The 24,397-nt window shown below is 44.2% G+C and overlaps 1 protein-coding gene across 4 annotated transcripts in view; it reads left to right on the plus strand.

The window, feature by feature from the left end:
- The window catches only part of WASHC3 (WASH complex subunit 3), a 30,981-nt gene extending 11,445 nt beyond the window's left edge, over positions 1–19,536 (plus strand). Inside the window, exons 3-8 of one of the 4 annotated variants that reach the window (XM_028746053.2) lie at positions 1,568–1,633; positions 2,058–2,189; positions 2,536–2,646; positions 8,982–9,046; positions 10,597–10,695; positions 18,648–19,536. In XM_028746053.2, coding sequence (XP_028601886.2) covers positions 1,568–1,633; positions 2,058–2,189; positions 2,536–2,646; positions 8,982–9,046; positions 10,597–10,681 — 459 coding nt within the window. In that variant the 3' untranslated portion in view covers positions 10,682–10,695; positions 18,648–19,536. Of the gene's footprint in view, positions 1–1,567; positions 1,634–2,057; positions 2,190–2,535; positions 2,647–8,981; positions 9,047–10,596; positions 13,711–18,647 lie in introns of those variants that run through there. The other 3 variants (XM_028746054.2, XM_028746051.2, XM_028746057.2) reach the window with 3 other exon arrangements.
- Positions 19,537–24,397: the final 4,861 nt, after the last annotated feature.

Here is a 24,397-nt window from a genome sequence, read left to right on the forward strand (position 1 = left end):
GAAATTGCACCCAGTGTTCCACAGGTCGTTACTGTCACCATACAGGGGGGGACGTGAAGGGGAGCACGTCAGGGGACCAGCCTTGGAAGAGAGGGAACGCAGCAACCATGTAGCGGAAATCCTCGATTCCAGGTGGAAGGGAAATCAGGTAGAGTATTTGGTGGCGTGGGAAGGGGAACCGGAGTCAGAAAACACCTGGGTGACTGCAGGGGAGGTCAATGACGAGGTTTTAACAGAAACGTTCCACCAAAGATTCCCTAGGAAACCACAGCCGGTAGAAAGGTTTAGGAGGGAGTACTTCGGCACCACCGACGAGGAACAGGAAATGGAAGGATTCACGGAGTCGGAGTTGGAAGAGGGAATAGACTCCGAAGACGAGGAGTATCGAGAGACGAGGGACAGTAGCAGGTGGAGGGAAGTGTTCGAAACTTCGGACGATGAGGAAGGTTCTTTCAGGGGTTTTACTTCCTCCCAGCCCGGAGGGGAGGAGACGGGAGGGGGTGAAGGGGGCCCTGGAGGGGAGGTGGATGTCAGGGAACTGCCATCGGAAGGACAGGAGGTGCAAAGGCTCCCTCAGGTTGAAAGAGACGGAGCAGCTGAAGAGGGAACCAGTAGGGGGCGAGCAGGAACTTCCAGGGAAAGTGAGTCGGAGGGGTGGCTCAGAGACGTTTCCAGCGAAAACAGTGGAGAGGTCTCAGGACCTCCTATAGGGACACCCACGCCTCGCCGGAAACTGTCACGCAGAGAGTCCAGAAGACGTGTTTCCGTGAAAGAGCTTTTATGTTGGAAACGTTTCCGAAAGCAACCACTTTCGGATTCTACTAGCGATTGACGCAGCCATGCCGGAGGGGCTCCGTCACAGGCAGAGGTTTGAAAACCTGATCAAACTCTGAGGGACTTGCATTTTACGCACAAGCAGCTCATCATCCCACCACACACGTATTTGTTCTAGAGGTGTGAATTAGGTTAGTTCACTTTTAAAACTAACCAGTTCTGTACCCTATTGTGCAGCCCTTAACACATGACTGACTCTTCAGGGTGCCCAGTTTTATCTTGTTCCTATTCAAGCATTTAAGATTCATTTTACACAATACTATTACGTAATCATTTGAAATAAAGCCTATATGGCAGGCTTATTCATAGATACTTTATTAATTGTCTGTGCAAAGTAAAAATTGTTTCCAGGCAGCCAATGACAGAATTTTTTAAAAAAGTTGTCTTTTTTAGGCCACAGGTAACAATCAGCTATTTTGGGGCAGATGGGCTGTTAAATGTTTTTGAGAACTAGCAACTATTTACCAGGCTTCACTGTTGTATATGTACCAATTCTGGTATACAGCCTAATGTTATAATCAGAGGTTGATCTTGAGGTATTTTAGACCACCTGTGTGACAAGGCTTGCAGGATCATGTATAATGTGCCACATATTATCCTTCGAAAGAGTGAGGCAGTAAGTATTTTGGGGGAGGGAGTGGAATGCTAAGTATTCCTGAGCAGGGAGGGCAGAGGAGAGCATTGCCAGTGAGTAAAAGTATGGAGTAATATATTTCACTTCCATCTTTCCCAGAAATTGTCAGCACTTTCCCTCCGTATTCAGCAGATTGAAACTACACTGAATATCTTGGATGCAAAGGTTTGTGCATGATATCTCTCTTCTTGCTCGTTGTAGTCTTGAGCACAAATTAAGGGACTTGCCTGTATAATTCCTAAAGTCCAGTTTTTATCTGAGCTACATTCGTCTTCAGGCAGAACTGAGTATATTTTTTTCAGAATGTTTGAATGTAAATGGAAACAGATGGCAAACGGATATCTGTGATAAGGCAAAGAGGAGGTGAAGTTGTTGGGTGCAAGCAGGGCCCGAGTGATAAACACTTCACCCTCCTGCTGGCCAGAATTTTGTGACATGTTGGTTTGTCTTAATTAAGGTATTGCCTCTTAGTGGATGTTGAGGCCTTGGTGAAAAATAGCATGCCCTGGAGATGCTGACTAAACAGTTACAAGTTTTATATTCTCAATATTAAAATGTTGTCTACTGTTCTTGGTGTTCCTATCTTCAGTTGTCTTCTATACCTGGGCTAGAAGACATCAAGTTTGAAGTATCCAGCACCAGTGTCAACAGCGTTACGAATGGCCCTGTCCCACAAGTCTCAGTAGATCCACCGTCAACAAATGTATCTCCTCAGCTGGAGGTAAAAGATTGAGCTCTTCCTGACTTGGTTTCCCCCTGCTTCTAGTTAGCCTTTCTAAAGCAAGCAATGACTTTGTTCACATGTGATTTCATTTGCTTCCCGCAGACCACAATCTGTAGTCAGGGTTTGTTCTTGGCTTACTGATTGTGGTTTGTTGGATCTGTGGTTTGGACATAATTCATAGCCAGGGATTGTGGTTTGTTTCATCCATGCGCTAGAGAGGAGGAGCAAAACAGTCCCAGTCTGTGTGCTTGTGCTAAACTTAACCATGGTTTACCATGATATGTGAACTGAGTCAATGTCTGCACATGTTTAAAGATTGGCACATAATGTTTTCTCTTTATAGCAGAGCACCGGTCATGAGATGGCGCAACAGAAGACAGAAGGAGCCACAGAAAATATCATCACAGTAGCAAAGGATCCCCGCTATGCAAGATATCTCAAAATGGTTCAAGTGGTAAGACAGTTGTTCATCAGGCTTCATCAGACACCAAATTTGTGTGTATTCTGTATCAAGCAGCCTTCGAAGTTAGCCCTTCTGGCTGTCCACTCTAACTTCTTTTTAACTAATCCTCTAACTTTTGATAAACTCCCTCTTCTGAAAGGGTATGTGATTCTGTTGGAACTGGTGGTGGTGGCTGTTGTCAGTCAGTTCAGAACTCTATTTCTCGCCTGATGTAGACCCTACTTACAATCATTTGTTGTATTTATTAATGTCTCTTTATTGTGATCTGAATGTGCGTTTGCTCTTTCAGTGTGATGACAATTCAAATCATCTATAACTAATGGCTTTCCATCTCTGAACTTCCCCATTTAATGTGTTTAGAGACCTCTGCAGCAGTTTCCGTGTTTGATGGCTCTGCGCCAGGCTTGATGGGAACAATATGTGTGAAAAGCCACTCAAGGATCAGTTTTGTTCCTTTTAGTTTGTTTCCACTGATGTCCAGCCAAACCAGTTAAATTGCTCAACATGTGATGGACCTTTGCATCTAGAACATGCTTGCAAATGAGCTCTTTGTAAGCAGGCCCTGGCTTCTTTCCATTCTGATTGAGCCTCCAAGCCAATTGTCTCATTAGCATTTCCTAACCTCCTGTTGATGAAAGGAATAGGAACAGAAGTCACTTTACTCTGAATTAAACAGTAGTAATAGAAAAGAAAATTATGTGCCCAGAAAATTGCAGGCGAGCAGACTGCTATTGTGCTTGTGTCTTGCTTGTGGGCTTCAAAGAAGCATTTGTTGGCCGCTGTGAGGACAGGATGCAGGGCTAGGTGGCCCACAGACCTGCTTCAGTAGGCTCTTCTTCTGTTCTTAATAAAAATTATGTGAAAAGGCAAGACTATGCCATTCACATTTTGTTTCTAGAAATAAGAGACAAAGGTATTCCGAATTTCTATGGATTAACGAAAGCAGGAGCGAATGATTCTCCGTGAGAGTCCAAAGCCATTCAGTATTCTTATTCCACAAAGGTGTTTAGTGGGACAAGGGAGAGGCACATGCCCATATTTTCCTTAGCTGGAGCATAACATGGAAATAACTCTTCACACATTTTCCTAAGAGATGCTTCTTAGCCATGGCACCATGCAATTGGTCTTATTTTAACCAGCTATTGGCAAACTTGCCCCCCCCCCCACCTCCATCTTTGGACCATGCTGTGCAGCCTTCCTGAAATTAAAATGGAACTAATGGCTTGATTTCCTTGCTTGTGCCCAACGGTTGCTGTTGAGTCAGGCTTCAATACAAAGCGTTCAGATTCAGTATAGTTGTTAGGATATTCCACCAGACCTCTTTTGCTGGCCTGAACATTTTCCTGTGAATTGGGAGTGGCAAACTGGCGTTGTGTGGCTAGATAATTACCAGTGCACTTGGAAAGACTGATGTGGTGGCTGAAAGGAGAGTGTTTGGCTGATGGTTCGCTCTAATGTCCTTTTTTTGGTGATGGGATTTGTGCTGGGGTTGGGTGGGGAAGACAACTTTCTGCCCCCCCTCACACACACACCCTTTTAGAATCTTAACCACATTATTTGAAATCTACCCTTCTTCTGTAGCAAGGCTTCTTCTATATATGCCCCCTCCTCTTAGGTACAGCATATGAATGAGATGTTGGGCTGTTGAGGAGCACAGTAGTTTTATGTATATGTTACAGATGCATCAGGAAGCACAGCTTTACCCAAGTACAGTGGTACCTCGGGTTACATACACTCCAGGTTACATATGCTTCAGGTTACAGACTCCGCTAACCCAGAAATATTACCTTGGGTTAAGAACTTTGCTTCAGGATGAGAACAGAAATCGTGCTCCGGCGGCGCAGCAGCAGCAGCAGGCCCCATTAGCTAAAGTGGTGTCTCAGGTTAAGAACAGTTTCAGGTTAAGAACAGACCTCCAGAACGAATTAAGTGCTTAACCCGAGGTACCACTGTAAAGCTACACATGAATTTTGGAGCCACAAAAAAGTGAGGAAAGCAGGCATGTACATGGTTTGTATTTCTTCTTTAGGAACATATAAGAAGTGCTTTATATGAGCTTAGGTTACCTGCATGAAGTAAGAAAAGTGGGCAGAGGTTAGTGTTTCTCCCTCTCATAATACTAGAATCCACGGCCATCCAGTGAGAAGCTGAATGTTGGAAGATTCAGGACAGACAAAAGAAAGGATGTCTTCAGACAGAACAGAGTTACGCAGTATAATTTGCTCTCATGGGATGTAGTGATGGCCACCAACTTGGAATAGTTTTTAAAGTGGATTAGACAAATGCCCGGAGGATAAAGTGATTGTTGGCTACTACCCATGATGGCTGTCTGCTATTTATATTGTTAAAGGTTGCTGGGAATCAGAAAGTGGACGCGTTCTGCTGTGCTTCGTCTCTGCTTCTAGGCTTCTCATAAGCTTCTGGTTGGCCACTGCAAGAACAGGATGCTGGACTAGCTGGACCTTTGGTGTGATCCTGCAGGGCTCTTACATTATTTTCTGGCCCAGTATTATCTACTTCAGCTGGCTCAGGCTTTTCACTTCATCTGCTGCCTGGTTGTTTGTTTGTGATACAAGGGACTGGACCTGGGACATTCCACATCCCAACTTGGGAGTTCTGACATTGAGCTAAGGCTCCTCCCTTCCTTTGTGAGATCCAAATGTCTTCCAAGTGAGCTTTCTTAGTTTCATCTTCTGAAGCTACAGGAGGGTTGGGAAAACCAGTGGTGTGAGTTACTCACAGTTCAGCTCTTCCTGCTTTTTTTGTAATGTTTGAAACAGTATTCTGTTCAAAGCTGATGATTCTAGTTCTCATGACAGTCACACCAGTGACATCTATGTATCCTCCATGTAGACAGCACTGTCAAGAGGTTGTAGAGGAGCAAGCTTATTGTGGGCTGCCTTGAACAGAAATTTATTTGTGGGAAAGTGGCAAAAAAGTCTAACAAACATGGACCAGCAGAACTTTGTGGCCCCAATCCAAGTTGGTAAAGCATAGTTAAGCCAATGCACCTGATTCTGTGTTGGAATGTAGCCTTATAACATAGCTGTGAGATTTAAGGGCAGCTTCTGCCACCCCCGTAGAGCTTATGTTTAGGCTTCTTGTATGCAAGTTAGGAGCAGCAGGTAAGCCACTGTGGAGATGAATATATCCTGACCTGGTAGCCTAGGAATTGGGACAACCCAGCTATAAAGATTGAAGCAATATCAGTGATGGCAAAAATCCATGAGAAGCAAATTGCTTCAGTGGGTGTAACGGGTTCAAATGTTTGGTGGAAACATCAGAAAACAAAGAGAATAAAAATTGTAGCAGTAAGCAAGCCAGTTCTGACCCTTAAGACAGATAAGCTTTCTCTTAAATTGCGAGGGAACATTGATTCTCAAGTTAAAGGTGGGTCTGGAAGTAAATGATCTTCCATTTGGGACAACTACTCCACCTGTTTCATAAAACCCTAAGCTGACTGTTTATAGGCCTCCAGGATATGATCTTAAATTCCTCTCGCATTAGTTATGTAATACAGCTTGTGTTTTTTATTTGATTATAAATCATTTTAGTGCCGTATGTATGTTAGATACAGTTTTTGGCAAGTAAAAAACCTCTACTGCATCAAAGCATAGGTATGTAGGTGTGGGTCTCATCTTCTCAATTTCTTACTTCATATTTCCCATGACACTTTCTGGGGTTGAATCTTAGGTGATAAACTTTCAATTCTTCTCTCCCCCGCCTCCCACGCCAGTCCAGCAATTATTAAAAGCTCTGAAATGGGAAGAAGATATTGGGGGAGGGGTGTAGCTCAGTTGCTTTGCATGCAGAAGGTCACAGGTTCAATTCCTGATATCTCTAGGAAGGAATGGGAACATCCCCTGCATGAAACCATAGGGAGCTGCTACCAGTCAGTGCAGACAATACCAGGCTATATACACAAATGGTTTGGCTCAATATAAGGAAGCTTCTTATGTTCCTATGACACTTGCAAGGTGACATAAACTGTAGTATGATCTATCCAGCATGCAGTTTGATGGAGACCTCTGAAACAGAGAGCTTTATGTAAGATGGTTCCCCTCTACTACAATCTTGCATAGCTTTTTCAGCTGCAGTTCTTACATGCTATTCTGTTTCCTGGCTAACAGTTGTTTGCTATTTCTTCCATTGGCCTTTTTTCATATTTATAATAATTGTTCCCATTGTAAGATACAAAACGTTCTGGATAACAGAATCCTTAACACGTCCCGCCCCCCTCAAAAAAAAAAATCTAGCTTCCATACTTTGGGTTACATTTTCCATATGGCATATGGTAAGTCCCAGTTATAAAAGATCTGTGTGACTCCTGGTAATTACAGTTCTGTAGATCCCCACTATTAAACTGCTGAGTTTAATTGTTTTTATTGGAGATAGCCAGTTTATATAAAGGTGGGGGGAAGCCCCAAATACAGATGCACACAGGAAAATATTAATCACCGAATTAGCATCACTATTGCTCTGCCAGCCCTAACCACTCTCTCCACTTTCATGTGTGGCGCTAGTACAGACACGCTTCTCTGAAACACCCGCCATGGCTCCTTTCTCCTTACCTTGGCCAAAGTACATTTGTTCAATGCCAAAACCAACCACGCACTACTGTTCACTTAGAGTTTGAGGTCTCTCACGTCCTTTTCAGACCTCCAGTAGACCTTGGAACTCAGAAATTGGACTCTCTTTTTTTCGTTTTTGACCTTTTGCATCAATGATGGCAAAGCAACAAGTTCTCTTTGAGCCTCAGTGGCAGGAACACAGGAGCCAATTCTGTTAGAACACCCCTAGCAGAGAGTTTGGACTTTCACAAACTGTTCTCTACGATCCTACAAGAAAATATGAAGGGAAGATGTTTGAGACTTGGGGAAATGGACCACAAGTAGTGGGAGAGCTTGCATTGAAAGGTCATTTTCATATGCATAGTTGTCTAAAACTTACCTTTGTGCTAGCCCACATTTAAATGTTGATCTTGTGATGCCAGATTTGGAGAAGTCTGCTGAGAAGCTTCCTGTTTTATCGAGAAAGTGCTGCAGGAGAGTAGCATAGTTACAAATTGCAAGATGAATGAAGCTATTTTTCTGAGATTTCACAAAAATAAAAATAGCAGATCCGTTGATGGATGGAATTAACTGCTGGCCCAGCAGGTGGGAAGTCAGTCTGGAGGTGTTTAAACAGAAAAAACAATAATAATAATAATAACAACAACAACCCATCCATTTATACCCCTCTTTGGGTTACCCCAGCCACAAAAGTTTGGTAGCCTAATACCTGTACTTATGACCTAGGTAGAATCCACATCTTGATTTCTTTGACTCCACTGCCATGATCACCTTTCCTAACTCCAGCCATTTTTACTTGGACTGGTGTTTGAGCATAATTTATTTCGTGCCTGGAGTGCATTGCTGACCATCTCTTGCATCTTTTTGTGGGGCAATGGAGAATTCAAGAAAGAGCCCTGCTGTATCAGACAGAATGCCTGTCTCATTCAGCCTTGTACTCCTGCAGTGGGAATGGAAGCACAAGACCCGTAGCATGCTTCCATTCATGGAACTGGCATTCAGAGGCATGCAGCTTCCAACCTTGGAGGCGATATAGCCATTGTGATCAGTCCCAATGTGATTTGTCTAATCCCCATTAAAAGTCATCCAAGGTGATCGCCATCACTGCATCTTGTGGAAGGGATTCCATTGTTTAACTTTGTGTAGTGAAAAGAAATACTTCCTTTTGTTCATCCTGAATCTCCCACCATTCAGTTTCATTGAATGACTAAGTTCTCCATCCACTTGATCTGCACCATGCATAATTTGGTTCACCTTTAACTCCTCCCCCCCAATTTTTCTAAACAAAAAAGCCCAAGATCTTGCCTCGTAGGGGAGCTCCTCCAGCCCCTTGATTGTTTTGGTTGCCCTTTTCTGTACCTTTTTCAGCTTGACAGTGTCCTTTTTGGAGGAGGGAGAAACTCACATGGACATTGCAGACACGTAAGAGATATTCCACAGCAGCGAACATCTCTAGGTGTTTGAAAATGAAAGAAAATGGTATGCTAGCTACAGCCTCTGAAGTAAACCAAAGTTATTCAGAAATGTAATTCGGTTTTTCAACAACTTCTGCTCCCAAACTTTCTATAGAGGCAGCCATAGGAAATGTGGCCTTCGATCCCCTTCCTGCTGTCAACAAAATCGGTTTCTCAGATCAGAGCTTTTTCCCTTAACATTTTTGTGTTTGCTCTTTATTCATTAAAACGCTGCGATTTTGATGGGACTCCCTTATACAGTGCTTTTCTAGACGTTTATCGTTCTTTTCCCCCTCCACAGGGTGTTCCTGTAATGGCAATAAGAAACAAAATGATTTCTGAAGGATTGAACCCAGATCTTCTTGAGTAAGTGACAACTACTTGCATATTATGTGTGGAGAGACATGAGAGAGCTGGCGCTTGCAGTGGGGGATAGAAATGTGTATCTTGGTCATTTGGAAGCTTCAGAAAAAAATCTAATATGAAATAAACTTGCAAGGCTGGAAAAGCTAGTACACCCAAAACATCCTGCACAGGAGATTGTTCCATCAGTGCAAACATTTCTGCTTTTCTGGCGGAACAATCTTCTGAATTCCACCTTAATTCTTTCCCAATCAGGTTTTAGTTAAGGCTATCCCCACCCCCGAAGCAGCAAGATTACCTCCCCCACTGAACACTTTTAATGGCTTGAGAATATTATCTTACTTTTTTCTAGACAGTAGTTAAGCATGGCTGAGTTTTTTCCATTGTTGGTGATGGAACAGCCTATACCTGCAGGTCCACCTCTTTATTGCCAGCATTTTAAAGGAGAATAGATAAAATTTTAGAGATTTGTTTTACTATCAACAGAGAGAGAAAAATAACTGGCTCGCTTATTTGGGATTGAAACCCAACAGAAGCTTCAGTTCCTTGTCAACAGAAGAGCTACAAGGTAGCCTGATCCCAAAATTTAACTGTGCTGCCTATAATAAAAGCGAAGGATGAGGCATACCTATTGATTTTCATAACCCAGGAAAGATTCTCTGGTGCATATGTTCTGGATTCCTAAATCAATGTTCTCAGACATAATGAAACGGTATAACCCCATCTTAGAACATACCCACAATCTAGAATTCCGACTTCTAAATACATATCCTGACCAGCCCCTAAGCTGCCCACACTTCTCCCTGTCTCCCCACATCAGTAGTTACAGGGGCCACGGCAAGCTCTAACAGGACTCTGTATCCCTTTCACGAACACCAGTAGGGCTAGGACCTGTCCTTGAGAGAGTGTCTTAGACCTTTACAATTGATAGGTCTATTACCATTGCATGTGCAGGTACCCCTACAGGCTGAGAAATGTTGTTCTGCACGATGTACTAATAACTACAGCAACAGTACTTGGCCTTTATGCTGTGCTTTTGGAGTGTTCAAAGAGCTTTGCATCAGTCATCTTTAGAGCAACCCTATAAAGTCGGCCAATATTATCACGCCACTGCAACAGAACAGCAGCTGAAAGCTACCTCAGTGAGCTAAACGAGATTTGAATGGGACATCCCTACCTCACTTCCAAGGTTTTCTGGATTTTGCATCCAAAGAGAGATCTCTGAAATTATGCCCCCTTCCTATGGGAAACTAGTCTGCTGCAGTACAAACACCACCTGCCTGCCTAGGAACTTGTCAGTCGACTTCATATAGGTAATGATGTAGGCATTGCCTATGAAAGCCCAGAGTAAACCTCTGAGGTCTGTAAGGTTACGAAGCACATTTTGCTGCTGCATAGCAACACAACTGCGCTTCTGAAAGTAGCTGCAGCATTGACACTTAACATGTCTTCTAACGCTGCACATGATCATAGAATTATAGAGTTGGGACGGACCCACCGAGGGTCATCTAGTCCAACCCCCTAAGTTGTGGCTTCTTATCTTTCCCTTGCAGGACACCAGATGCTGCAGTGCCTACCTGGGGAGGGGAGGCAAATGCAGAAGACAGTTCTGACAGTGAATCCTCATTTAGTGACTGACAGCGCTGATCCAGGTGCATTTTTCCTCTTCGCAAGTGCTTGTGTACAAAACTTAAATCTGAAAGATTTCCTGATAGCTTGAGCCATAGAAAGTATTCGTCTTTAAAGGAATTGCTGCTTTGCACTGGGGTCTTTGCATCGTCTTCCTCAGAGTTTTGAATGAAGGCCCAGTCTGTCCTGAAGGGACTGACAAGATGTGCTGTTACTTATGACATGATGGCCCTGATCTATTGTTCCAAGGAAGCTCAGGGTAAACTTGGGGCAGGTGGGAGAGTAAGTAGACCATGCAAGCACGGCAGGTGGGAACAGGTGTATTAGCTCTGTCACTTTCACCCTCCACAAGTTCTGCGGATGACCAACTCTAGCGGGGAGCCTCCTGCATTTGTGGATTTGTGTACCTTCCCTGTGCCACATAGAACCCTGATCTTCCTACTTCCTACACTGCAAGGAGGTGGGTGCCCCTCATTCCTGGAGGGGGATCAGGACAGGGGAGGGCAGAGCTAGCGTGCTCATTCTTGCTCTCTCCACTGGCTTTTCTGCTTATTTGTGACTAAGGCACCCGAGAACAGCTTTGCATTTCTGATGAAGCCAAGGTGTTTCTTTGGACAATACTGATAGCCTTTTAGATTACCTCTTTATGACTGGATTCCACTACCCCTCCCTTCCTGGTAACTATCTATATTGAGAATGCTGCTAATGCTGTTTCCTACACGGCTTTTCTTTTTAATCCTCCAGTATCGAATGAGAATTGAAAGCACCAATTGCTTGCTGCATTGGGATAAGCACAAATATTCTATTTGTCCCAGTGGTCTAAGACCTCTGGGTACGAAGGGCAGTGACAGAAAGACTGAGGTTGGAAGACGGTGGCTCTTTCCACAAGCATCTCACACAAATCACACGCCATTGCTGCTACACCCCGCCCAAGTTTTCTCCAGTGGAGATCCTGTATTAGGCACGTGCAAATCTTAAGGTAGCTCAGTCGCAAAATTTTGCGTATTGTATCACTGCCATCATAGTCAGCAAGCGACTTCTGTGGGTTATATCTTGTTTAGAATGTCACTCGTAATTATTATAGTGCACTCAAGAAATAAAGGTCCAGGTTATTTAGGAGAGTAGAGCTTTAAATTCTGATGGGTAAGAAAGTTATTTTCTGATAAGGTTTTTTAATGCAATAGCAAAGACTTCCATGGCTTACAATTTTGAAAGATAGACACAACTAACAAGGTATCTTGTTTTCAAAAGCTTATTCAGGAAAGCAACACTCACAGAAACTGAGACCTACCATTTATTTCAAAGCATGAGTTGCCTTATATTTGATTAAAAAGAAGGGGCAGCCCTGTCTTAAATGAAAAACAGCCTTTTAAGATCAAAAAGCAATGCTGCAAAATTACAAGACTGCATAAACTTTCAGAGGTCTTTTTTTGTGCAAGATTGGCTTGCATCGCTGCCTGGTGAATTTCACTAGTGATGTTAAGGACCACTTCACTTTATGAATTTAGAGCATTTCTTAATACTCAAAAAAGAACGCTAATGCCCTTCCACCCCATATATGCATAGCAGGGATCTGCAGTTGTCCGTGACTTCCCAGTGTGGCGTAGAGAGGTGTAAAGTGGCCCTCAGCTTTTGTCCTTCAACTTTTCTCCCAGCCCACCAGTGTTTTCTCATACTGCCATTCTGAATTTGCTGCACATGTGCTAGCGCCGTTGTGCTTTCAGCAAATGCCAGGATAGCCATTTATACATCAACATCAGATCTGAGTATGAGCCAAGAAAGGCTGGGGATGCACACGCCTCTTGGTTAGGAGAGTTCTGGCTGCAGGCGTGAAGCAGAATCTCATGCAATTCTTCTGATTGGAACAAGACATTCCGGGACATTTGTTTTTTCCGAAAATATTTCAGAGTAGATCAAGACATTTTGTTTCAAGCAACAAATCTAAGATGTAACCTTTGTCTAGGTCTTTATTAACCTGGTCTTCAGCAAAATGCAACTAGTATTAACAGTGTCTGCTTTGTCAGCCATAAATAATCAATCAAATACTATTTACCATGCTGCCTAATAACACGTAGTATACAATATGTGTTATACTCAGAAGTGGATTCTGTATATTTGAAAAACACGCATCTATAATTAAAATTATGTTTTGTAAGCAAATGTTTGATTCTTTGTGCAACGTGTAGATAAAATTGCATGTTTTGATGCAGCCTTATTAATTTGTATTGTCACTAAAGTGCACTGCAAGAATATTTGAAACTATCCTTCCCCAGAAGTCAAGGGAGATAAGAGTCCGAGAAAACAACATTGCTTAGCAGCAGAGAGATTTCTTACACCTGCAGGCAGGCAGCATTTGAAACCGTGCAGTGGAGTCTAGAAATACTATTTTTCTGCACTAAGGTAAAGGTAAAGGTACCCCTGCCCGTACGGGCCAGTCTTGCCAGACTCTAGGGTTGTGCGCTCATCTCACTCTATAGGCCGGGAGCCAGCGCCGTCCGCAGACACTTCCGGGTCTCATGGCCAGCGTGACAAGCTGCATCTGGCGAGCCAGCGCGTCACACGGAACGCCGTTTACCTTCCCGCTGGTAAGCGGTCCCTATTTATCTACTTGCACCCAGAGGTGCTTTCGAACTGCTAGGTTGGCAGGCGCTGGGACCAAACGACGGGAGCGCACCCCGCCGCGGGGATTCGAACCGCCGGCCATGCGATCGGCAAGTCCTAGGTGCTGAGGTTTTACCCACAGCGCCACCCGCGTCCCTATTTTTCTGCACTAATTAGTTAGAAATACAGTCAGGTATTGTTTATTTCAGTTTTCAGCTGGAGAACATTGGTGGTTGATTTCAGAAATTCTCAAACTTTAAAGGAAAAGGTGGCTTCATTGTATGTGGATTAATGATGCAATGTAAGTTTCATTCCCTCCAATGTTTTTTGTTAAGTGTTACTGTTCATGCAAAAAAGAAAAGCCTGTAGCTATTATTTATAAACACAACTAAAACATAATAAAACAACCTGAGTGATTCCAGTATTTTAACAAATAATATCGTTTGATACAGTTTGACCTATTTCAGGAAGATGCAGATTATACATCTCTCATCAAGTGAGGAAGACGTTGCACCGTTTTAACAATATAAAGCAGTTTGGCAGTTTAGTGCAAACCATGGTTTGCTGTAATGTTTGTTTGAATTAAATCAAAATTAAGCACTTATATCACAATGTTCGATGTAGATGTATATGCCAAGAATATTTATATTAATGTATACACTGAATATTAGTAAAAGTACTTCTAGCTAGTTCTGGAACCAACTCCTTCCCATCTCCCCCCCCCCCCCCGTTCACATCTAGAAGTAACCGTAACTAGTGATGGCAGGTCTGCGCACGCGCGTGTTCACTTTTCGCTACTTCTGTGCATGCGCTTGAAGTCATCTTGAGCGTCTGCGCATGCGCAAGCGGCAGAACCCGGAAGTAACGCACTCTGTTACTTCCAGGTTGCCGTGGAGCGCAACTTGAACGCGCTCAACCCGAAGCGCATTTAACCCGAGGTATGACTGTAGTTTTTTATCCCTTCTTTTTGTTAAGGTGAAGACGTTTGTGAGTTATAATGATGTTGGGAAGCCATCAGGCTGCTGAGATTGCTTTGCTCAAAGCTGACACTTTTTAGCATCGTTCTGCTGGAACCTCTGAATCATTCAATAAGAAATTGGAAGGGAACTGTCAGGGGTTCAGGAGCAGAGGCAAGGGCAAGGGAGGAAACAGAGAGCGAAGGGGAGGAGGCAGAAGAAAAGATGAGTGATGACGACGACCCGAGATCTCCGAGTCTTTCCAGTGAATCGGAGGATTCACAGAAAGGAGCACCAGTGGCCAAGGCAAGGGGGGAGTTTAGGGGGGCACCCCAGGAAGATAGAGCCAGAGGGGACTCAGAGGAGAGCAGTTGGAGATCGGGACCAGCGTCACCGCCAGAGAACAGGGAAGAGGAAGGGAGCCAGGGGGCAAGCGCTGGCAGCTCACAACAGGAGGGAGGGCACGAGTCAGGGGTGGCCACACCTCCATCTGGGAGCGAAGAGACGGTTAGACGGAAGGTGGAAGGTTGGGCGCGCGCGCCAAGTTCAAATGCACAGGAAGGCGGCGCAGTAGGCAGCCCGGAAAGGGAGCCGGGTCCTAAAGCCCGGCGCAAGGAGACAGGAGGGTCCGGGGGGTCAGCGTCAGAAGAATCCCGGAAGGAAGAGACCCAGGGGGGCAGAGGGACCCAGAGAAGAACAGTCAGGCGGAAAAGGTGGAGCAGGGCTAGGATATTAAGTTGGTGTACAAGGGGCGGAGATTCAGACGGAGCTTCGCCGATCTAGCTACTAGACGTAGAGTTGCACGCAGCAGCTTGAGAATGGAAACTGTAACTCAATAAAGACTTTTACTTAATGACCGTTGGCTAGCGTGATCCTCTGTGAGCTAGGATCTTGAAGCAACTCTGACAGGAACTTTTATTTTTTATTTTTTTATCAGCTTTGCTAGCTACTGAAGAAAAAGTATTTCCCAAAACTGCTGGAATGAAGTGGGATAGATTTATACGAAAATTTAAAAAGAAAAATGTTAGGCATATTTTCCTCAAAATACCATGGATTGCTTTTAGAGCTAGATTGGAATATTTGTGTAAAGCTGCAATGTTTGGCCTCACAAAGACAGGATATATTTTATGCCCTTAATTGAAATTTATGAGAACTTTAACAGCTCATCCCAACTGGAACTGGCAACTTTAGCCCCAATATGGGTCTGGAGATAGGTTACTATCTTTTTATGTGCAGTTTTATGGGAAATAGTTTACATTCAAGATGGGGGGATTAATATTTATTTTCCATATTTTGATCGCCTGCCTGCAATCTTAAAATATGAATGAAATTGCCCATTGTTTCACAGTTATTGTAAGATGTACTGTTCGTGGGAAGGCTGGTGAGCAAAACACTTAATTTATTTAGAGCAAGCGGGGGGGGGGGGGACGTTTGGCCCGATGGATGTTGCTGAACTACAACGCCCATCATCCCTGGCCATTGACCATGCTTGCTGGGACTTGTAGTTTATCAACATCTAGTGGGCCAAAGGCTCCCTTCACTTGATTAAGAATACAGTGGTACCTCAGGTTACATACGCTTCAGGTTCCAGACTCCGCTAACCCAGAAATATTACCTCGGGTTAAGAACTTTGCTTCAGGATGAGAACAGAAATCGTGCTCCGGCGGCGCGGCAGCAGCAGGAGGCCCCATTAGCTAAAGTGGTCTTCAGGTTAAGAACAGTTTCAGGTTAAGAACAGACCTCCGGAATGAATTAAGTACTTAACCGGAGGTACCACTGTAAAACTAAAAACATTAGGCATGAGAAAAGCCCACCAGAAATCTAATTCCTCAGCTCCCTCAGGACAAGGTCTCCAGAGCTTTGTGTAAGATCTGGACTGGAACACCTACAGAACATGATGCACTAGAACCAGGACTTTTTTCCCCAGCTGGAATTCGTCAGGACTCAGTTCTGGCACCTCTCAGGTGGGTGCCATTGCCACTCTAAGAGAACAAGGGAGGAGGATATGTACATTTTAAAATATATATCCAAATTTCTCCCAGGTCTGAGGATGAATCAAGGTTTTGCCAAGGACCCACATTCTTTTGGAGCCTACCAGAACTTCAACCACAGAAGTGGCAGCAGGTAGCAAGTCAATGGGCAACTTCAAGGCCTCAGTTCTCCCTTCTTAGGGTTCTTTATTTTGAAACCTAGCTTGGACCAGACAGCCCTTCAGACAGAGGCTTGTCCTCTGTAAAGTAGGATACACAACTATCTATATATTGCCTGGCTGCGTGCTCCTGGGCTTCAGCTATATATAGGAGTAGAAGCTTTAGGTTTACAGAGAACTCTTTCTTAGAATGGAAGGGCATCTAAGTCCCACCTTTGGAAGGAGCAAATTATATTTAAAAGATGCACTATATTATAAAGCTTGCATGCACCACTGTCAACAGACACTCGAGAGTTTTATAGGATTTGCTGCAACCACCACAGCAACAGCTGTTTATACCAAATTAAAACCATACTTGTCCCCTAGGGTGCAGCAATAGAACTGCTAGTACATTTGCAAAGCTAAGGGTCTGGTATGGTTTCCAATTGGATGAGGGATCCTGCGTTGAGATTCTGGCATTGCAGGGGGTTGGACTAGATGACTTTTGGGGTCCTTTCCGAACTCTACAATTCTATGAGTCTCTGATTCTAGATTCATTACTAAAGACAGGAATGGGAATTCTGCTCATAAGGAATCCATTAAATGGGAAGAGCCTTTGAAGCTACAAGCTGTCTTTTCAGACCCTTCTCGTCTGCCAGCCACTGATTTTAGGAATGTTTTAGAAATACCTGCCAGTGCATAAATGGAACTCATTTTGGTACTGGGAACCAAAGTTACAATCTCACAAAAATACTAAAATGTATTGTATCTTCCAATTTATTAAGTAATAGCATCGACTTGTCTTAGTAATGATGGTGGTGGGGATGATAGATGTGTTTTAAAAAGCAAAGTATCAGATTTGATGTAATAGCAGGGTTGCTCATTTTGATTTTAAAGACCAAGCTTGTTCTTTGAGCATTTTTAAACGCAACTCCCAACAATTTCTCACACCATAATTTGCCTTCCCATGACCTTGTTTTGGAATATACTCCATGCAGATGGTCAGTTTAACAGAAGGGATTCTCCAAATTCTGCCAATTCCCAGCTACATTTAAGTACTCATGGAAGACTTCAGGGCATTTAGCCCCGGGGGAAAGAATTCTTCCTTTTTTAAGGTCGATGTGGTAGGTACAAGACATTCTGATAGTTAACATTTGTAACAACTACGCCATGTGCTAGGCACAGATTGCTAGGCACAGGATGAGATCTAACAAGTTAGATTTTTCTTGAGCATTTGGAGAAACAAGAACAGAACCAGTGTGGTTAGAGTGTTGTGGCCTGGGAGATCAGGCTTAAAATCCCCACTCAGTCATGACTCTCACTGGGTGACCTTGGGCCAGTCACCATCTCTTAGCCTAACCTACCAGACAGGGTCATTGAGAGGATGAAATGCCAAGGAGAGGAACCATGTACACCACCTTCAGCTCCTTGGAATATAAAAGTGGTCCATAAAGGTAATAACTAACTAACTAACTAACTAACTAACTAACTAACTAACTAAGAGCAGTTCAACCACAGAAACAGTTGCCAGCAGGGTTTCTCCAAACGTGTAGTCCAAAAACAGCTGGAGACCCAAGTTTGGGAAACCCTGACCTAGAAGGTGAAGGTGGGCTGTTTCTTGCTGCAGGTCTTCAGACAGAGGCTGGACAGCCATCTGTTGGGTATGCTCTAGGTCTGGATTTTCTGCATTGGTGTACATCAGGTATGGGGAACCTTTGGTCCATGAGATGCTGCTGAACTGTAAGCCCAGCAAGCCCAGCCAATGGGCAGAGACAGTGGGAGCTGCGGTTCAGCAATATCTGGAAGGCCCAGAGTTCCTACACCTTGACCACGTGGAGTACAAGGTCCCCTCCAGTTTTATGATCCAGGGATTAGAGGGGTCTGGTACCCAGCTTAACACCCCGAATTCGTAACAAATCAGCTTGCTGAAAACCAACTGGAAAAATCAATTGTGTCTTTTGAAAGACTGGCAGCAATCCTTTTTTATAGAAAAAAGCATGGTACATTCTACAATTGTCATAAGCAATTTGATTTAGTCACAGTTAAACTAACCAATGATGTTAGATTTAGGCAGGAGCCCAGCTGTTTACTAGCAGAGGGTCAGGTTTGAGAGTGCCCTGGAATGAAAAATACCTGCATGGCTTTAAATCTGTCACCAACACCAAGATTAAGACGACCGCAAAATGGAAGCAAGCACATTTGTTGACGGTCACGGAGAAAGATGGCTTTGGAGCAAGAGAGCTGAAACCACACGCTAATGCTAGCATGCTCTATTTGTTTGCTTTGCCAGGACAATCTCTGTGAGCTGAATATTATGTAACACAGAATGACGACAGTGGACAAAAGCAGAAAGCAAGACACACTGCCAACTATGTGCCCCAGAACCGAAGCAAAGAAATGTCAAAGGAAAGCTTGCCTATTCTCAAGAGAACTTGCACTTGTTTGTTGGAGACAGGCTTTTTACCTTATGTGTCCAGCTGCTTCACAAGCCTACCCCCACTGGTCAGCAAGGCTCTTTAAAACAATGTTAGGAAGAGAAATGTATTCTTGCAGAAAATTCAAATTCAGGTCAGAAACCCAAGCGAACCCATATCTCTCTTCTAATCAGTGGAGTCATTCTCAAGCCTGATGTACAAACACTTTTGCCAATCCCCCCTTTTTTTGCCTTCAGGGGAAGAGGAAGAACCAACTCCCTCTCCCTGAACAACAACAACAAAACCCACAACAAATCTGAGGGCCACTCCAGAGTATTACACCTTGTCCTCCTTTCACCTCTTTCGCGTTCTTGGCTTTGCAAAAGCCCCAAGAAGAGGTTTGCCAGAGTGCTGCCACAAGGGCCAAGTTTGGGCTTTTTAAATGCTTTTGCTTTATTGCATTTGCATTAGCAGGGGATTTTATTAGGCCCATGGTGATCAGTGTCCTGAACAAAGCAACAGATATTAGGAGTTCTATGTAAGGGATAGTGTAGCCAGGTGATAAGTGTGGCTGACTACATTCACCAGGGCTGTGGTTTTGGATCTTGGGGCCTAACTAAACACTGCACGCAAATTCATGTAACATAATTCCCAACAGCCTTTTAAAGAGAGGGAGAGAGTGAAAGACTGAGAGAAGCTGCTTAAGGAAGGGCCAGTTGGAGCACAGAGGTAGAGAAAGACTGTGTGTGTGTGTGTGTGTGTGTGTGTGTGTGTGTGTGTGTGTGCGTGTGTGTGTGTCTGCATACACAATGTATATTCAAAGCACCCTCCTGAACCCTTCATTCCTCACAGAGCTACAATTCCCAGTGTTTTCCCCCTTCAAGGAAATAAATTGCCAAACGAGTGAGATGTCACTTTTCACCTGACAGGCATCTTCCAGTTCAGGGCCTCATCAAGTGGCTAGTCCCTACAAAATCTCAGATTAAATGTCGTGGAAGACAACATTACCAGGTAGGAACTTCAGTGCCGCTGCTTTGGGAAGTGACACATGGAACACAGTACTAAATTATGTTGGGGGGTTGTCCTGCACCCCTGGCCTACAGGCGGCAAATCTGGAGGCCAATCCACCCAAGCAAATTCCCAAGATCAGGAAATGTAGTTCACGGTCAATCCGGGTAGCCAAGTTTCAAGGCCAGCAGTCAGGATACAGTCCGGAATCAAACTCGAAGCACAGACCCATCTCTATGGGGCGTCCAAGCCAAGGCCCATCAATATGGACAGTTGAGCAGACACAGCAGCTCAGCTCTCTTTTCCTTCCGTACTTTGCATGCTGATTGCCGTATCTGGGCTTTTTGAGGCGTGTGGCCCTTAACTGTTCTGAGCCTACTCCAGCTGAGGAATCACACACCTCCTTCCAGAGCTATCGAGTCCCACCTGGCCAACAAGGGAACTGGGTTGTGGGCCCTGGCTTGTCCCAGCCCATTATTATAAAGGACCCCTGAATGGTTAAGTCCAGTCAAAGGCAACTATGGGGTGTGGCACTCATCTCGCTTCAGGCTGAGGGAGCCGGCGTTTGTCCAAAGACAGATTTCCGGGTCATGTGGCCAGCATGACTAAACTGCTTCTGGCGCAATGGAACACAATGACAGAAGCCAGAGCTCACAGAAATGCTGACCACTTTCCCGCCACACCTATTTATCTACTTGCACTGGGGTGCTTTTGAACTGCTAGGTTGGCAGGAGCTGGGACAGAGCAATGGGAGCTCACTCCATCGCGGGGATTTGAACCGCCGACCTGATCAGCAAGCCCAAGAGGCTCAGTGGTTTAGACCACAGCGCCACCTGTGTCCCACCCCCATTATTATACCCTGTACTGAAGCAAGAAAACTAATTTTTCAGTCAGTACAGTTGGATGGAAAGGAAGGAAGGCTGTTCCTTTCTGAGTCAATGCTCCCAGGATTAGCTGAGCAGACTCAGGCTGTGTATACATTCCATTTAATCTGCATTCAGTGTGCTTCCACCGCTGGCTTAGGAAGGGGTGAACACACGCATTAGCTACTATCCACATATATGCTGTCATTTATTAGGAAACGCTGGGTTTTGATGCATTTCCCTGCAAACCAGCATTGATCCAAATGAGAAAAATAATGACCCAGCTGTTTTAATTCAGTAATGCGGACACAGCCTTAGTGGCATAGGGCTGTGTTCATGCAACAACAGTCATAAAGAGCAAAGGCCATACACGCAGCCAACTTAACTTGCCACATTCTGCAAAGTTTCAAGCAAGCAAGCATTATGTGTAGATACTGCTGGACTTTCTGTTGAAACAGGCGCACGCACACAATTCACAAAATTCCCCGCTTATTGTCATATTAAAATCCTGATAACTTGCTCAATTTTTATGAAAGATTGTAGGCCATTTTTAAAGCCTGCCTTTTCCTTTCAGCCTTTCGCTTGACCCCCAAGGCTGAAATCCTATATACATTTTTGGGAATAAGCTCAAACCTTATTCAAAGCAGTTTACTTCTGCATAGAGGTATAAGATTACAGTGTTAGTCTCATGCCCAGCTGAAACACGCAGCCCAATCCCATGCAGGACCATTCAAATATAGGCTCCATTGTGTTCAGTTGGGCATATACTCTTTAGGGTAAGAGCCAAAGGCGCATACTGTATGTGTAATTGTATTTCATGCTCTGTGGATTTCATATGCAGCAGAATAGGAGGTGCTAACACGGAGCATACCACTTCAGAGTGGAAGTAGGGGATGCTATTTTTAAATGTCCCCCCACCTCTCTATATATTTAAAAATCCTGCAAGTAAAAAACTAGCAGAAAGGTTCTAGTTCACATCCTGTGTCAATTTTCTTCTTGCGGTGAGCTTTGTGAGGGTTTTTTTTCCACACAAAGGAATATTCAAAATGCCATCTCCCCTAGCTTGGTCTGAAGTGGCACAGTCCATTCTACCAACACCAACACCAAAACAACAACACCCCCTTGATCTGCATACACAACCTCTGTGGCAAGAGAACAACCCACTGGTGAGCAGTTGGTTAAGCTTATTCTGTAGAATCAGCTGGTGCAGCTCCAACTGGGCTTACCAAAGCCCAATTTCCTGCCATGCAAAAATATCCTTCGAGAGCAATAGGAATCTAGTCAACAGTTTCCACATTATATGTGCGCACACATGGCATAAAAGAGATGACTACTGCTTGGCTCAAGACAACTGCCCCATTCTTTTTTTGCCGAGGTGAACAATCCAAGGCAGGACTTTTGTTTCTGGCACTGGGACTCCGCAGACACCGATTAGGTTCTGTCTCCATAAATAAAGAACATAAACCTCAGCAATTTTTCTCCTGACATTCTGGTTGAACAATTTTTCACTGTTGAAGGAATAATGATGCCATGGTGAAAAACAGTCAACATGGCTTATGTAAGGGGGAAGAAGTCATGCTTCAACCTATTGGAACTATCTGGAGGCTGTCAACAGGCATACAGATCCTGGTGGCCCATTGAATAAAGTGTCAATAGCTTTTTTAAATTATTCTTTAAGCTTTGTATTTAGTTTCTTACCCAAGGCCCCAGTGGTGATACAGTAGGATACCTGCCATTGAATGGAACGTCAAAGCCTCTTTTTGGTTTGGAAGCGACAGGAAATAAAGGGCAGGAATAAATGCAGTGAAACGAACTGGGCACTCAAGGCTGAATACTAGCACAAGTTATTTAAAACTGATAATCTAGAGCTCTGGTCTTCAGCAGGTGGGTTGGGAGAAGATGAAGAAGAGTTTGGATTTGATATCCCGCTTTATACCCTAAGGGGTCTCAAAGCGGCTAACATTCTCCTTTCCCTTCCTCCCCCACAACAAAACACTCTATGAGGTGAGTGAGGCTGAGAGACTTCAGAGAAGTGTGACTAGCCCAAGGTCACTCAGCAGCTGCATGTGGAGGAGCGGGGAAGCGAACCCGGTTCACCAGATTACGAGTCTACCGCTCTTAACCACTACACCACACTGGCTGTGGGAGCCGCTAGTGAGTCATGGAATGACCCGAGGTGGGGAACAACAGAAGCTTTTCCGCCATGCAAATATATGGTAAAATATTAAGAAATGGATCTCCAAATGCATGTGGGTACAGGGTCTAAAAAGGTTGGAGACTACTGATCTAGAGGCAGGGTAAATAGGTCAAGCTTGCAGGAGGATATATCGTTTGCAGATGATGCAGCCTTGACAGCGCACTCCAAGGAAGCTCTACAGAGACTCACCAACTGTTTTGCCCAAGCCTGCATGGAGTTCAGCCTGATGAAGACCAACATAGTGGGTCAGGACATCACCAGCACTCCACACATCAGCACTGAGGAACCTTTCCTTGGGCAAGCATATTGGTAAGGCAGCCATGGCAATGGCTCACCTCTCCAAAAGGAGATGGTCCAAGATGAAGGAGTACCAGGCTTGCGTGCTGAGCACGCTGCTTTATGGAAGTCATGGGCAACTTACAACCGCCAGGAGCAAAGCCTCAATGCCTTCCATATGTACCGTGTCAGGAAGATTTGGGGCATCACATAGCAGGACAGAGTCTGAAACAAAGGTGTGGTCTCTCAAGTCTGGCTTCAGGCACCAGGCCCATTGGCAGACCAACTCTGTGTTCTAAAGATGTCTGCAAACATTACATGAAGGCTGGCAGCATTAACTATGCTGTGTGGAAATCTCTTGCATACAGCCGCAGTGCCTGGAGACAGCCAGGTCATGTATCCACAGCAGTTTCCTGAGAAACTGGGAGGAGCACAGAGAGAAGAAATGCCACGGTGTATCTGGACACCTCCATCTGCCCCAGCTGCAATAAAACATGTGTCTCCCATATCGATCTCTACAGCCACAGCAGGCACTGTAACTCTCCAATGGTTTACTTTATCCCCAATGGCGCACTCTTCCCTCGTCTCTCAAGAAAGATGGATGCCAACAACAGCAGCAGCACAAGGAGGAAGGCATAAAAGATGAGATAGTGCCGAAACCTCAATGAAGCAATGAAAAGAGGCTCAAGTAGTGCTAAAATTGAAACTTTATCAATGACATAATCCTTATAAAATACTGAAATCTCTCTGGGAAGATGTTGGTTTCCCAGAAGAACAGTGACAGAACTGAAGGTTGTCTTTAGCTAAAGCACATTGGGCATTTCAATAGGGTTTTCTTTCATAGCACCATATTGAAGGTTTGCTTTTCTTTGTGCCTTTAGGCTTGCACAGAACAACAACGTATTTCAGAGCAATAAAATCCATAGGAGATTGTAAAGAGTTCCATAAACTTCCCTCCACAAGCTGCTTAGTCAATGTGGTTCCATATTAATGTTTGCTGAGGTAACTATGGCACAGTTTATGTGACCAGTCAACACCCCATCAGCCATGCCTGACAATTAAGAGTAAAATTATTGTCAAGACACTTGGCAGACTAGCTTGGTCATTCATACACCAGCCAGGTAACAGATAGCTACTTCTATTGTTAAATAAATATTGCCTGCAACACTAGAGAGAGATTTTAGGGCAATGTGATAATAGTTTTATTTGAAAGCCATCTGAATTAATTCTGTGCTGGTTCAATAGGTCTTTTTGTTAATTATTATATTGGAAGTCACCTCGG

The sequence above is a fragment of the Podarcis muralis genome, chromosome 10, assembly GCF_964188315.1.
Source record: "Podarcis muralis chromosome 10, rPodMur119.hap1.1, whole genome shotgun sequence".
Lineage (NCBI taxonomy): Eukaryota > Metazoa > Chordata > Lepidosauria > Squamata > Lacertidae > Podarcis > Podarcis muralis.